The 15197-nt window shown below is 35.7% G+C and overlaps 1 protein-coding gene across 6 annotated transcripts in view; it reads left to right on the top strand.

Annotated features, from left to right (window-relative positions):
- The window catches only part of LOC110447382 (PDZ and LIM domain protein 7-like), a 40927-nt gene extending 33049 nt beyond the window's left edge, over positions 1-7878 (top strand). For 4 of the 6 annotated variants that reach the window (XM_021493025.1, XM_021493026.1, XM_021493023.1 and 1 more), the window contains 6 exons: positions 1425-1655; positions 3292-3577; positions 4000-4186; positions 4335-4455; positions 4965-5080; positions 5435-7878. In XM_021493025.1, the coding sequence (XP_021348700.1) occupies positions 1425-1655; positions 3292-3577; positions 4000-4186; positions 4335-4455; positions 4965-5080; positions 5435-5512 (1019 nt within the window). In that variant the 3' untranslated portion in view covers positions 5513-7878. The remainder of the gene's footprint in view (positions 1-1424; positions 1656-3291; positions 3578-3999; positions 4187-4334; positions 4456-4964; positions 5081-5434) is intronic. The other 2 variants (XM_021493024.1, XM_021493028.1) reach the window with 2 other exon arrangements.
- The last annotated feature ends 7319 nt before the right edge of the window (positions 7879-15197 follow it).

Genomic DNA, 15197 nt, shown 5'->3' with positions numbered 1-15197 from the left:
AGGGGGACAGGAAGGGGTGTATACAGGGAGACAGGAAGGGGTGTATACAGGGAGACAGGAAGGGTTGTAATGTGTGTGTACCGAGGGACAGGAAGGGATATAACATGTGTATACAGGGACAGGAAGGGGTGTAACATGTGTATACAGGGGGACAGGAAGGGGTGTAACATGTGTATACAGGGGACAGGAAGGGGTGTTACATATATATGCAGGGAGGGAAACAGTGTTCTATCATTACATATGTATATACAGGGGCAGGAAGGGGTGTAACATGTGTATTTAGGGGCACAGGAAAGTATACCAGGATCAAGATGAGGCACAGAAATGAATGTTGCATGTTTATAAGGGGTGGGGGGATGTTTTCACTAGTCATAGTGACGTCAACCTTCAGGTAGGTTTGTTTTGTGTCTATAGAGGGAGGATACAGTTGTTTTTTTATAAAATAGGAAGTTGCTTTTATTGTGAGTGTTCCCATGGCCGAAGCAGATCTGTACTCAAATAGATCAGTTTTCACAAAAAAATACTTTATATCTTATAAGGTGTCCGCAAATCATGTTTTAAAATGATGTAGCCTGATATAAAATGTCCTGTAAAAAAGCTATGCTGCCTGTTTTACTATGGATAAAATAATGCAGAGTTTATGCCATGACCCATTTGGATACTTGCTGCCCATTGCCAAAACCAGTTGTGCTCATTGTTACATAAGAACATTCTACTAAAACTAGCAGGTAAATTTACCTGTTTGTCATTAATAATTCACCATCTGAATTTTGACTAAGTAGAAAAAAAGCGTGATATGGTAATCTGCCTTGGTACCAAGACATTACATTTAGTCTTCTTGAGAGATGTCTTTATTGACAAGGGCTTAAATATTAGACCAAGATTTTACTACAAAATTCATTGCTTGTTGGTATAATAAGACATATCAATACTATTATATACATGTAGATCATCATCATCAGGATAGTATTACTGTTTATATGTTGAATCTTAATGCTGTCTAACAGTGCTGCTTCTTGAAAACTACAACATTGCTTGTACTAATTCTGACCTTGTTTGCTTGCAATGCTTATGATAATTTAAGCTGACAGCTGGATTAAATGTTTATACTATAACCTAAACAAGAGAAGAGCGCCACTGTCTACCTTTGTGCACCACCCATGGTTCTGTTGATTTGTCAATGTTATGTGCAATGTTTATATTTGTATATGTATTGCTTCAGATACTCAAAAAAATACCTGTTGCTCAACCAAGTTAGAAATTAATTTGCTTATACATAACAAGTATTAACAATAGTTCACTGACTTAACTAACAGCATCGTTCATTACTAAGCTCAACACAAGTACTATAAGGTATAGTGTAGTGTAGGTAACCGTTGGGATGATTTGAGACAGTATACTGGATGTATGCTGATCCATTCCAGCCGTAGATTCACACTCTGTGCCCTCATGGGTACCTGGGGTTAGCAAGCGTCCAGACCTGCCCGTAGAGATTGCTGCGGAGAGGTTGTCTGATGTTCTCCAAGATGCTCCTCAGGACCTTCCTCAGATACAGCCACTCGTTAGCAATGTGCCACCGGATGTGGCTCCACCTCAACCAGCACCCCCTCAGGAGGCTCCAACAGAGTTGCCTATATGTGAGCCACAGGTGGAGGGTGAGTGGGTACACAGCCTGCTTGTAATTCCGTCCCTGTACTGGTCACCCAATGGTGCTGTATGCTGACAAGTGGCATACCTTGTGACTTATATGTTTGATCGGGCATGAAGTCTCCTTTCTGTCACATTGAAAACAGAAAATGAGGACCCACTCCTATGTCTTTGTGTGTGGTGCTACTTACCCATTGTGTACCTCCAAGAAATATTTTGAGTACCTGGTCATTCTGAACTGTGGATGTATGAACTGAGCTGTGCTCGATGGTCCAGACAACTTGTTTTGTCTGAAATAAGATGTTAGACCTGTCCACATACTGCTGAGAATTATTTATTTGTCTGTGATGTTTTACATTTTCATGTTTGTGTTCATCCATGAAATCAGTTTCTTCTGATGTGTTCTTTGACCCTAATTCAGTGTGGCCAATGTGATGTGTGTATGTATGTCTTTGTTAACCTCCAGGCCAAAAAGCATAGGTTTATCCATCAACTCCAGGGTACCCAAGAAATAATGCATTAATTGGAAATTAGAGTGTGATTGTTCTGTAGACAATTCCTTTTATGAGAATATAAATATTTTCCCTTGTAAGATATAATTTGTCCTTGGTATGTTTTTGGTAAGGATTTTTCTTTCTGCACCCTGCATGCTCATGTTCCTCTTGATATGGGCAGTCAGGGTTGTTTAAATAAAAGTAGTTACTGATGTATGATTGAAATATTTTACAGATTGTAAAGGGACTTGGTATCGGTAGCAACTAATATTATTTCACTTACTTAATGGCCTGATGTGATAACTGTTTTGGTCTGGTCATTTTTACTGGAGTTATGTCCCTTCCTATTATCCCTTTACCTTCTCAACTGATGGTTATGATACTTCACATATGTTATCAGTACATCACTTGTGCGCTCACAATTCTTTTTAGATATCCTGTAAGGAGTTTTGCATCTTGTCTGTTTTTCTCCTCATATTTTTTTTTCAGAGAACTTCTAGTTCTCTTCTTGACCAATATTTTTGAAACTTTGTACACTTGTTCAATACTTTAGGCAGTTGTGTACTTGGTAATGAGATAGAATGGATAAAAGGGGAATATGGAAAGAACGTAAAAGATATATTATAAATTAAAGGCTAGGGACAAACATTGATCAATGTTTGAGACGGAGAATCAGGAAATAAATAAATGACAATTGATAACAAAACAGAATAAAGCTATACTGTGCAGATCTGAAAAGTTTTTGCCCAAACTTACGTTTTGCCTTGCATGTATTTAGCCAGAAATGTAATTTTCTTACTCTGAGCATTGATATATTTTCTATAGTTTTGTTCATTTAGTAAAACTTAACAATGTAACCTTGACATAATTTGCACAGCTTCACAATTACTGCTATGATTCCTGTGATAATTAATGATGTAGAAGTACTAATTGTTTACACGGATGTCCGTAACATTTATACAAGTACTAACTTCAGATTGACATTTAGTAATGAAATAGCCAAACTATTTAACTAGACAAATAGACATGTTTGTGTATTAATAAATTACTCCTAATGTGTGATGTCCATATATCAAATATATTGAAATACTTCAAACACTTCATCTACCTTGTAGAAAGTAAACAATTCAGAGATAAATTTATCTTGTAGCACCCAAACCAGCCCCAGCCCCAGCCCCAGCCCAAGCTCCTGCTCCAGTACCCTGGGCCTCTACTGCCCCCAAGGCTGCTGCCGCAGCCCCCAAGGCTTTTGTACCTAAGGTCCAGTCCAAAGCTAGTGCCCCCGGTGGTCCTCGCCCAGGGGATGCTCTACCTAGGCCAACAGGGACTGGAGCCGTAAGGGGTAAGAAGGGAGACGTGACTGTGTACCAGGAGGGACAACCCCTTCCAGGTGGAGCCAGGGTTCCCATCTGTTCTACTTGTGGTAATACCATCAGGTCAGTGCACTGAATATCTTGTTGTTAAAGTCATGGTATGGAATTTTCAACTCACCAGTCTGTCGTCCATCAGGCATCAATATTTTTACTTTAAACAACTTCTTCTCAATAACCAAGATGCCTAGGGTGATGGTATTTTGCCAGTAGCATGCTGGGAGGAAGGACTACCAAGTTTGTTCAAATGAATGACCTTCGCCCATTTTCAAGGTCACATGGGTCAAATATGTTGAAATCTTTAAACTTCTGATGAATAACCAGAAGGCCCAGGATGATAATATTTGGCCAATCACATACTGGCATGAAAGTTTATGAAAATTTATTGGTACACTCTGTAGTTATTTTATAGAAAATTGATTGAAACATATTATATTTTTAGATTTTTATATTCCTTTTATATCAGTTTTTGATTTTGTTACCTTCAGGGGTCCATTTGTGGTGGCAATGCACAAGACATGGTGCCCAGATCACTTTGTGTGTGCCCAGCCCCGTTGTGGTGTGAAGCTTCTTGATATTGGCTTTGTGGAGGAGGGTGGCTTCCTCTACTGTGAAAAGGATTACGAGACCTACTTTGCCCCAAAATGTTCAGTCTGTAGCCAGGCCATTGTTGGGGTAAGGCTTTACTTTCTTTACAATACACTCTCCAAATATTGTTTGTCAAAGTCAATTGGAGCCTCCTTGGGCATTTGAACACTTTCAGAAAGACTTATAATGTTTTAAAGTTTCTCATCGATTGACCCTAAACGTTTATCTTTTACAGGAATGTGTCAATGCTCTGCAGAAGACATACCATCCTGACTGCTTCACATGTCACCAATGTAAGCAAGCCATAGGCGGTAACCAGTTCCATCTGGAGGATGGACATGCCTACTGTGAACATGGTAAGTATGATCCAAACTACTGTGAACATGGTAAGTATGATCCAACTTACTATGAACATTGCAAATAGCCGTGAACATGGTAAGCTCCGGCCCATTATGAACATGGTACTTGCATTTTGTACTGTGATCATATTATTAGGCTCTGACCAACTGTGACTATGGTAAGTAAGATCCGACCAACTGTGACTATGGTAAGTAAGATCCGACCCATTTTGAATATGTTAAGTAAGATCCGACCCGTTTTGAATATGGTAAGTAAGCTTTGAACTACATTTACTATGAAGCTGTGTGTACAAGGTTAATGTTCTAAGGCTATGCATATTTTTTTCATTGCTTTTTCAAATTCCTTGATAGTTTTTTTCCATGAATCCGTACTCAGATTTTTTACCAAAATACCTGTAATATATATGTTTAAACATTGGTAGGTAAAAGCCACTCAAGTTAAATTTAAAGATTTTTGTTTACATCAAATCATTGTTTTACCTAATTTTGTTGAGTTTCTTCAACAGACTGGAAACAAATGTTCCAGACCATGTGCAAGGGATGTGCTTTCCCTATTGAACCTGGCGATCGCTGGGTTGAGGCCATGGGCAGCAACTACCACTCCGAGTGTTTTAACTGCTCCGTAAGTTCTCCTTTGGATTTGTGAAGACACATTTGAAAGCTGTTTTTGGGAATGGAAGAATATTTGCATTTTTATTACAGTTTATAATTGAAATATGTGGATTAGGAAGCTTGTATGTTTCAATTCATATGTAAAACATAATTTAAGAACAAACTTAAGAATATTATGTTAACAGTACTTAGTTTATGCAACTTATCCTAATCATAACACGGTTGTTTTTAATAAGCATTTCTATGATATCATATGTGTTTTCACAAATGCATTTAAATAAAGTTTATCATATTATATCAAAATTAAGTTTTATATTTTTCAGTTTTAATAACTATGTTTTACATACACTGTTTTATCTTACAGACTTGCCAGGTGTCATTGGAGGGACAACCATTCTATGCTAAGGCGGGCAAACCCTACTGCAAGAAACATGCACGATAGAGTTATGTGAAAATGGTAATGTTGACGACCTACCCAACCCCTGTGTCAGCCCGGACAGGGTACCTTGTCACTGCAATGTGAACTTAACGTCGTATATCACCATGACAAGGCTACAACAGACTTCAGGGGATGGAACCAGATATTTTATTCCTCCAACAAGCTATTGACATTCAAAAGACTGTCAACTCCAAATCTACAAACATGAATAAAAGACTGTAAGCCTATACAATTGATCCTCTGAAGAAAGCAAACTCTTATCCTTACTATTGTACACATTAGAACTAGGTTTTAATTTCATGTGTGATAAATTTTAATCCTCGCCAAATATATTATCTTCAATTTGTGTTGCAAGGTAGACAACCCTGTTCTCCAAATCCTCGAAGCTTATTTGTCTGGCAAGCGAGTTGAAAAGGGACATAACTCCCAAATTTATCAATTGCATGCATCTTATTGACGATCAATCCTTATTTGTTAAGCCAAAACAACAGAACATTAACTTAAACCAATTTCTTGATTGGTTGGAGTCCAAGGCAAAGATCTTGTCCTTTAGGTTGCCATGATCCATGCCTGTAGCTGTATGACAGGGTTCTATCGAAATTTTAATACTGATTTTTTTGTATATTTTGTAATTGTATACATAATTTTCAAATAGCATAATATATTTTCCTAATTAATGTCTCGATGATTTACGCCTTATCTTTATTATAAACTTTACTGGTCCCAGTATTGGCTTTAATTCAACGGTGGACATGTGTACGTGTCCATTCCATTGCTATGGTTACCATATGAAATGATCTTATAGGTTGGAATGGAACAAACCAAACGATTGACGTCTTATGACTCCCATACTATAATGTCATCATAATAGCGGGGTTAATGTCCATACAGGTGCTGAGGATGTTTAAACTAATCAGCATTACATTAGTTAGTACAAAACTTACCTGAAAGGTTGGCAAGGATATTCAGTAAACTGGTTGAGGATGTTGTTGACTATCTGATAAATGTTATATGACGTATTTGTCTGTTTGCTTAATATATGGCTTCACAAAAATTGTCATATTTTTTCCTGAACTACTAAATATACAGCTTTTTTCTCATCAGTAAAATTGAACAAATGTTTTATATGCTGCAATTTTTCTCACTTATCTGCAAAATAAAATGAAAGTTTGGCATGTGTTTGACAGGCATTTTAGTATACAAATGCATAGTTCCTGTACGGTTGATCTAGAACAAAGCAGGGACGTATAGTGAATATATACTGTCCCTGAACAAAGGTACATAGTAATTATCTATATATCAATGTATGAGTTAGTGAGACATGAGTGAAGTATAAAACCATTGAAACAGATAGCCTGTTGTATAAGTCACATTATTTTGTGTGGATTTTATGTACATATATGTAAATTAGCAATGCATATAATACAAGCGACTCTATACCATTCTTTGCTAAATGTACTGTAGAATTGCATCTATTTTTAGAATTTAAATGGCTTGTTGTTTGAATTACATTTTCGTATTATTAAGCATTAATTATTTTTACATAAAATTGAATATTTTGATACTGCTGATCATGTTTACAACTAGTAAAGTTTTGGTCTTTATGTCTATTATCAGTCCAAAGGGTTGGGGTCAGAAAGTTGGATGGGATATCAGTGAACACGTCAACAGATGTCTCGACTCTAATACAGATGATAAAGTAAACAACTCTCTGGTGAAGAGGCTTCATTACAGATCTGATCGTTTTTTTTTGTCACACTGAAGATATATTTGTCAATGCCCTATTGGTTAATCAGCCAGTTATGTTTCCTGTAGAGGACCCATCTCAAGCAGAATACAAGATAAACTTAACTACGGTAATATTTACATACCAAGGGAAACACTATCTCATGTTCACCAGGGACCTTACCGATAGTTTATTGTATTAAAAGAAACACAACTTATGATGTGACAAATGTGTTAAAGATTTTAATCAGGTTATATAGGCTGATATAACCTGCATTTAGGTTATAATGTAAAATAGACAAATTATATTTATACATTGTATGTAAGCTTATTCACTGCCAGGGTATGACGTAGGTACTAACATGGTTGGTGTATGTGTTCCCGTGTAGCTCCATGTGTACCCATATATATTTATCTACATCAATGGCAAGTGTATCGCTGTCTTACATACAGGCATCTTATACAGGGTTCAGGCCGACTTTACTCCCATAACATATTTTGTTGATATGTATTTTTTTTTTTAAATCGGTAGAAGAAATATTATTTGCCAAATCGTGACCTTTTAAAACATGATGTGATTACCTGTCATTGAAAAGAGGAATGTTACTAAGTCAAAAAAGTAAAACTTTCATAAAAAATGTCCAGATTGTTGTTTCTGTTTTCCTTTATGTAGCCTACACGTACCTATTTATATCGGGAGTTCAAAATCCCGTGCTCGGATGTTTACAAATCTATCTCGGAGACAGCCTGTTTTTATATGGGACGTCTGACTGGAGCTGAAAGATACACAATCACATGCTACAGTACGCTTCAACAGCTATTCCTTTGGGTGCTTACTGAATATCATAACTGATAGCTTTGTTGATAAAAAGCTGTCAATTGTAAAACCCCAGATATATACAGAACATATTCATATTTAAGTCGGTACTTGATATCACAACTGCGTAGGAAAAGGGGATAATTATAGAGGACCAGCAAACAGTTTTCGTGTTTACTCTGATAACAGGTATACACGTTCTATTGTGCCAGATTACAGGTATACACATTCTATTGTGCCAAATTGCAGGTATACACATTCTATTGGGCCAGATTACAGGTCTAAACATTCTATTGTGCCAGAGGTATACTCGTTCTATTGTGCCAGATTATAGGTATACACATTCTATTGTGCTAGATTACACGTTTACACATTCTATTGTGCCAAATTGCAGGTATACACATTCTATTGGGCCAGATTACAGGTCTAAACATTCTATTGTGCCAGAGGTATACTCGTTCTATTGTGCCAGATTACAGGTATACACATTCTATTGTGCCAGAGGTATACACGTTCTATTGTGCCAGATTACAGGTATACACGTTCTATTGTGCCAGATTACAGGTATACACATTCTATTGTGCCAAATTACAGGTATACACATTCTATTGTGCCAGATTACACGTTTACACATCCTATTGTGCCAGATTACAGGTATACACATTCTATTGTGCCAGATTACAGGTATACAAATTCTACTGTGCCAGACAATTATAATGTTGGGGATAGGAAGCTGAGCTCATTTCGCTTGCATCATAAATACGTCTTCTAAGAGGTGAATAAAACACCAAAAAGGCATAACAAAACTGACCTAAACTGTTGTATTTGTTCAAGTAATTGCCGTTGTTTATCGGTGTTATTAATGTTAGTGATTAATATTATGAAATAGAAAACTAACCAAGAACATTCTAGTTATTTCAATCCTGCTTTTGACCTACAGTGACCTTTATATCGACGGCAGTTGACGAACATTGTGAAAAACGCAAATCTAAGATTGCATTCACTACAAAGGTAAACATATTTTAACTTAGAGATCTGGTGTGGTGATTTGTTTTTAATCCATTTAGGTCCATACACATGTTTATACATTACACATAAACGAGTAACATCACTCGCGGTATTCCAGCAGTAACTTATCTTTATGAGCAGCAGTCTTGTATCGATATACGAGAAAGAATATATTTTCTTCAATATCGTATTTAAAGAACAATTTTTATGAAATAAAAATACATTTTAGAAGCAGCACTGGGGCATTTTCATTTAGGCATGACACGGAATTAGATTGTTATCTAAGTCCGTGAGCATGCATACATAACATTTTGCTAATTTACTCATATTTTTTGCGAAGTACAATGTGTTATCTCTACATCTATGTACGACAACACCAGGTATCGGTTCAATAAAAGATAGTCTTTCAATCGATATGCGTAGTCTATCAATAAATGTACGCTAACTAGGAAAGCAATATACATGTACCAATCTGATTGAACCATATACCAGTATACACCCCGGAAAAATATCACACATGTCAACAATCACTTAACCTCCAACTATAAAGAAATAATTGAATTTGTTGGAAAAACCGGCACTGCTTGTGAAGAAAAATACAGACACGGTCCTGCAAATACAAAGACAGATTTTGACCTGACTCTGGTGCAAATCTGATGGACAGTAAATTAATATTGCACAGATACATTAAGTGTCCTTGCAAACAGTCAATGGACGGCAGTGCATGTGATCAGAAACAGGAATACCAGTTTTTCCCTAATTTGGTCAATCAATAAATCAGGTGATCTATATTCAGCTGTAGATTTGTTACGCTCGATAAATCAAATAACTCGACAAATTTATGAAAATAACTTGCGCGGCGAACTATGCTATGGTGTTCATACATGGTCACAAAAACACTGTCCAAGATACCAACTACTGGATGGCTGCATATATTTAAACATATTATCAATTACCTGATGCACCCTCTTCTAGGAATGATCTGGCAGGGAGAGGATACTCCTCTAGGCCTGGAATAATGGTTACACAGTAAAGATGCCAAAGAAGGGCGATCTCCTGGAATGCTGTGTCTACAAGTATACACATTTAATGGATACAGCTGGTAGGATAGATCAAGAAATCAAAGAAGCTAAGAATCAAATCAATGACCACATCGTGTTTACACATAAAAGTAATTATATTACCTTTATTCCACTTAATGTAAAGGTTTTTTATGGGGGTTATATTTGGCAAAATATTTATTAATCGGATAAAAGACGAAAACGAATACACATTTGTGTTGTTCAAAATCATGAACTTGGCCAGTTTTTACTGTTCAGTCAAAACTGCATGAGATGAGGCTTGGTTCTTCTGAATTCATCCTCTATTTCTTGATATCTTAACAAACATGACAGACCTACAAAAAACTTTTAAAACGGGAAAATGAAATTAAAGCTTTGAAGTAATTTCTTGTGTTATAATACAAATTATATAAATGGTCAATTTTGACTTAAAATAGCTCATAATAAACCATGCTGGCCAAACTACAAGTCTGATTAGATTTAGCCTGAGAAAGCAACATTGGTCATGTATGAAAGTTAATTAGGAATACCATACTTTAATCAATTAATCATAAACAAATATGCTTTTCTGGATCAGGTAATATTACTTTACTTCTTTAAAAGGCATCACAAGCAAAATAACTTCAATTTGAGGTTATATTTTAGCCATACTGATAGTTCAATATTTTCAATGCCAGCATCTGATTCAACTGTTTGTACACTGCGCTTACTATGAAATCATTTATTTGTGTACTCTTCACCAACGAATTCATAGGTCGACGAAGTCATTATAAGTTTGGCATAAAGCTATTCTCCCGAAAATATGTGATCTCACAAGACGAGGTCTTGCGATACTGTTAATTTCCAATACTCGATATCTCTTAACAGATATCGGTATCTCTTAACAGATATCGGTATCTCTTAAAATATATCGATATCTCTTAACAGATATCGGTATCTCTTAACAGATATCGACATCATACTTCAAAACTGTTCACAGTAGTTTGATTATTTTTTTTATCCCAATGAGTGTAATTTTTGGCAAGTTTGATATTGTTAGACATTCTTTTGTGTCGACAATAACCTTCTCATCTTCATGAAACCAAATTTTCAGCAGTTCAATGTTATCGATAACATTTTTTTGTAATAGCTGCATTATTTACGCTTCCAAAATCAGGCCCGATAATGTCTAGCACGTATCCAACTAGTAATACAATAGACATGAATTTCTTTGGAATTTCCAGTCAAATAATCTTGTCGCCATTTCTCAGGAGAGGTATTTCTTAGAAGGGATTGGAGAGGTGTTTCTCAGAAAGGGTTGGAGAGATGTTTCTCAGAAAGGGTTGGAAAGATGTTTCTTGTATTTCTTACCTATGCTTCTCTTGGTTCTTAATTGTACATGTTTCATTTTGAATGTGATCACAAGGAAATTATTCAAACTTGACAGTTTCAGATTAACGAAGTATTGATCTTTCCCAGATGTCATAAAAAGCTTCTTTCTCTTTTCAATATATCTTGTTCTTTTTTTTACACATTACTATTTTAGTCTAAAGGTAAAAGACAACCTTAATATGTAAGGACAATGTCAAAAACTGTAGTATGATGTTTTTATAAAAAACTGCTTCTTGATGCATTTGCTGTTTAGGCTTTCAAACCAACTGATCAGAGATAATAAGAGAAAATATCAAACTAACCTACAACCTATGAAACAACTGACATTGGCGGAGGATAAGATTCCCTTAAATCTCTTTTTTTGACAAGGAAACTAATATATTATTTATAATATCCACAAATCATTACTTGCACCAGTATCAAAGTCTTTTTTATAGTCTGTCCAGCTCAAGAAGCCATCTATGTGAAGCCCAGATAGAATATGACCATCTGATGAAAAAAACCCAACTAATACAGCTATTTGAGAAGTTCAAGATCTGTATTGACTTGAAGTCTTACGACTTATCAGTGTATGACAGGTATGACTTGTTCTTAACCAAAAGGTGCAGAGAGGAGAATTCGTATTCACATAGGTATCGATTTAAATGTTTAAACAGATATTTGTTATACATCTTGTTGTAATGGTCATATTGTTATGGTTATTGACTGAAAAGAAGAGATAATAATGGAAATATTCTTCGAAATCCAATAGTTTTGCCCTCGGCACTCGTATCTACGTGTGTAGAGAATACACGTTTATCGAGAGAACAAACCATTGCATTCCAAAGATGGATGTATGTGTTCTTCTTCAGCTCTCTTCTCTTGTTCTTGTCCTATTTCTTTTCTTCGTTATTTTTTAGTCGCAACATTTTGTGTGACAAGATTCATGACACTGTGCTCGATTCTTAATGAACCAGTCAACATTTGTATCCTCTTACGTTCATGATATTTGTATTTCCGCCATTGCCTTGAGTTTAGATTATTCAACAGTGATTCTTTTGATTCTGATTTGTTGTCAGGTTGTAGTGATTATAATGAAGGGACATCCGAGTGATTCAGTGGTCGGCTGTTATCATACACAGTATCTGATCCATTGTTATCAGTCAATTAACAAATCATTATATAAACTGTAACAAGATGCTCAAAACAACTATAAATCGACACCTATTCAACCCGGTTTTTAGAGTTTCTTCCGTCAAACAGATGTGATAAGATTAAAATATCAATAGAGAAATCATGTTAGCAGTAAGAAATGATTAGAAGAATTTTTCTTAACCTACTTTTTTCCTTATATTGAATAATGATTTATTTCTCATTGGAATTAATCAAAATAAAATGCCAACACATTGTCAAATGGTGCGGGTTGAATCATACTAATTAATCATATCACATGCACGTTCCAAAATAGTGTGACGGGTGGTCACATGGGTTCATTCAATTATCGTCCCATCTATGCATCTTGTTACAGAAAAAATCTCTAAAGCTCTAATGTTTTGGTGTAATTAATCTCCCGGGGAGATCCTGGATGGTATATGTGTATTCTTTGTCCTAGACAGATGATCCCATAACTAGTAGTTATGGCTAAACATGTAGCCTACCATAGGTTCTCATTAGTTATATGTAGTTTGATACTACCATAGTAAGCTAGGTCCTCATTAGCTATATGTAGTTTGATACTACCATAGTAAGCTAGGTCCTCATTAGTTATATGTAATTTGATACTACCATAGTAAGCTAGGTCCTCATTAGTTATATGTAGTTTGATACTACCATAGTAAGCTAGGTCCTCATTAGTTATATGTAGTTTGATACTACCATAGTAAGCTAGGTCCTCATTAGCTATATGTAGTTTGATACTACCATAGTAAGCTAGGTCCTCATTAGTTATATGTAGTTTGATACTACCATAGTAAGCTAGGTCCTCATTAGCTATATGTAGTTTGATACTACCATAGTAAGCTAGGTCCTCATTAGTTATATGTAGTTTGATACTACCATAGTAAGCTAGATCCTCATTAGCTATATGTAGTTTGATACTACCTTAGTAAGCTAGGTCCTCATTAGTTATATGTAGTTTGATACTACCATAGTAAGCTAGGTCCTCATTAGCTATATGTAGTTTGATACTACCATAGTAAGCTAGGTCCTCATTAGTTATATGTAGTTTGATACTACCATAGTAAGCTAGGTCCTCATTAGCTATATGTAGTTTGATACTACCATAGTAAGCTAGGTCCTCATTAGTTATATGTAGTTTGATACTACCATAGTAAGCTAGGTCCTCATTAGCTATATGTAGTTTGATACTACCTTAGTAAGCTAGGTCCTCATTAGTTATATGTAGTTTGATACTACCATAGTAAGCTAGGTCCTCATTAGCTATATGTAGTTTGATACTACCATAGTAAGCTAGGTCCTCATTAGTTATATGTAGTTTGATACTACCATAGTAAGCTAGAACCTCATTAGCTATATGTAGTTTGATACTACCTTAGTAAGCTAGGTCCTCATAAGCTATATGTAGTTTGATACTACCATAGTAAGCTAGGTCCTCATTAGCTATATGTAGTTTGATACTACCATAGTAAGCTAGGTCCTCATTAGTTATATGTAGTTTGATACTACCATAGTAAGCTAGAACCTCATTAGCTATATGTAGTTTGATACTACCTTAGTAAGCTAGGTCCTCATAAGCTATATGTAGTTTGATACTACCATAGTAAGCTAGGTCCTCATTAGCTATATGTAGTTTGATACTACCATAGTAAGCTAGGTCCTCATTAGTTATATGTAGTTTGATACTACCATAGTAAGCTAGGTCCTCATTAACTATATGTAGTTTGATACTACCATAGTAAGCTAGAACCTCATTAGCTATATGTAGTTTGATACTACCTTAGTAAGCTAGGTCCTCATAAGCTATATGTAGTTTGATACTACCATAGTAAGCTAGAACCTCATTAGTTTAATGTAGTTTGATACTACCATAGTAAGCTAGGTCCTCATTAGTTATATGTAGTTTGGTTCTATCTTAGTAAGCTAGGTCCTCATTAGTTATATGTAGTTTGAAACTTCCTCTTATCTATTGGATTGATAATCTTATTAACAGTGAATACGATGTGTGGTAGATTATGTTATCAAACTTTACCCTTAACAATGTTCTTTCAAAGTGAGGCGTTACTTCGAAAGAGATTTGTTTTTATCTCGGATGACTTGAAGCCAAGCTAGGTGGGAAAAAAAGACAAACAATCATTCTCTCTCCCCATCCTCATCACCCCCTTTTTCGTATTTTTCTTTCTACTCAAGGTACATTTTTTATCAATTAATAGGTCATGTGCAGATAATATACCTTACAAATATATGTTACAGATTCAAACCTACAGGTAGATAAAGACAGACCTTCTGACCGACATTATTTCAATGTCGTCTATAAGAAGGGTCCCTCCGACATAAAAGATTGCTCAGCAAAAACGACATCCACTGATTGTCGAATGCAGTTGTTCGTTGTATATGCTAATTCTAAATATGGTCGTACTATGGAATATCGTGTTCCTGTGGTCCATATAAAGTAATTGTGAACAATTCGTGTTGTAAACACGTTCGTTATCGATAACATCCCTGGTATAATACGTACAACGGTAGTGCTTCACGTGTTGGAGACAGATAC

Source organism: Mizuhopecten yessoensis, unplaced genomic scaffold, assembly GCF_002113885.1.
Source record: "Mizuhopecten yessoensis strain PY_sf001 unplaced genomic scaffold, ASM211388v2 scaffold3339, whole genome shotgun sequence".
Classification (NCBI taxonomy): domain Eukaryota; kingdom Metazoa; phylum Mollusca; class Bivalvia; order Pectinida; family Pectinidae; genus Mizuhopecten; species Mizuhopecten yessoensis.
This window is presented reverse-complemented; position numbering and strand designations above follow the sequence as displayed.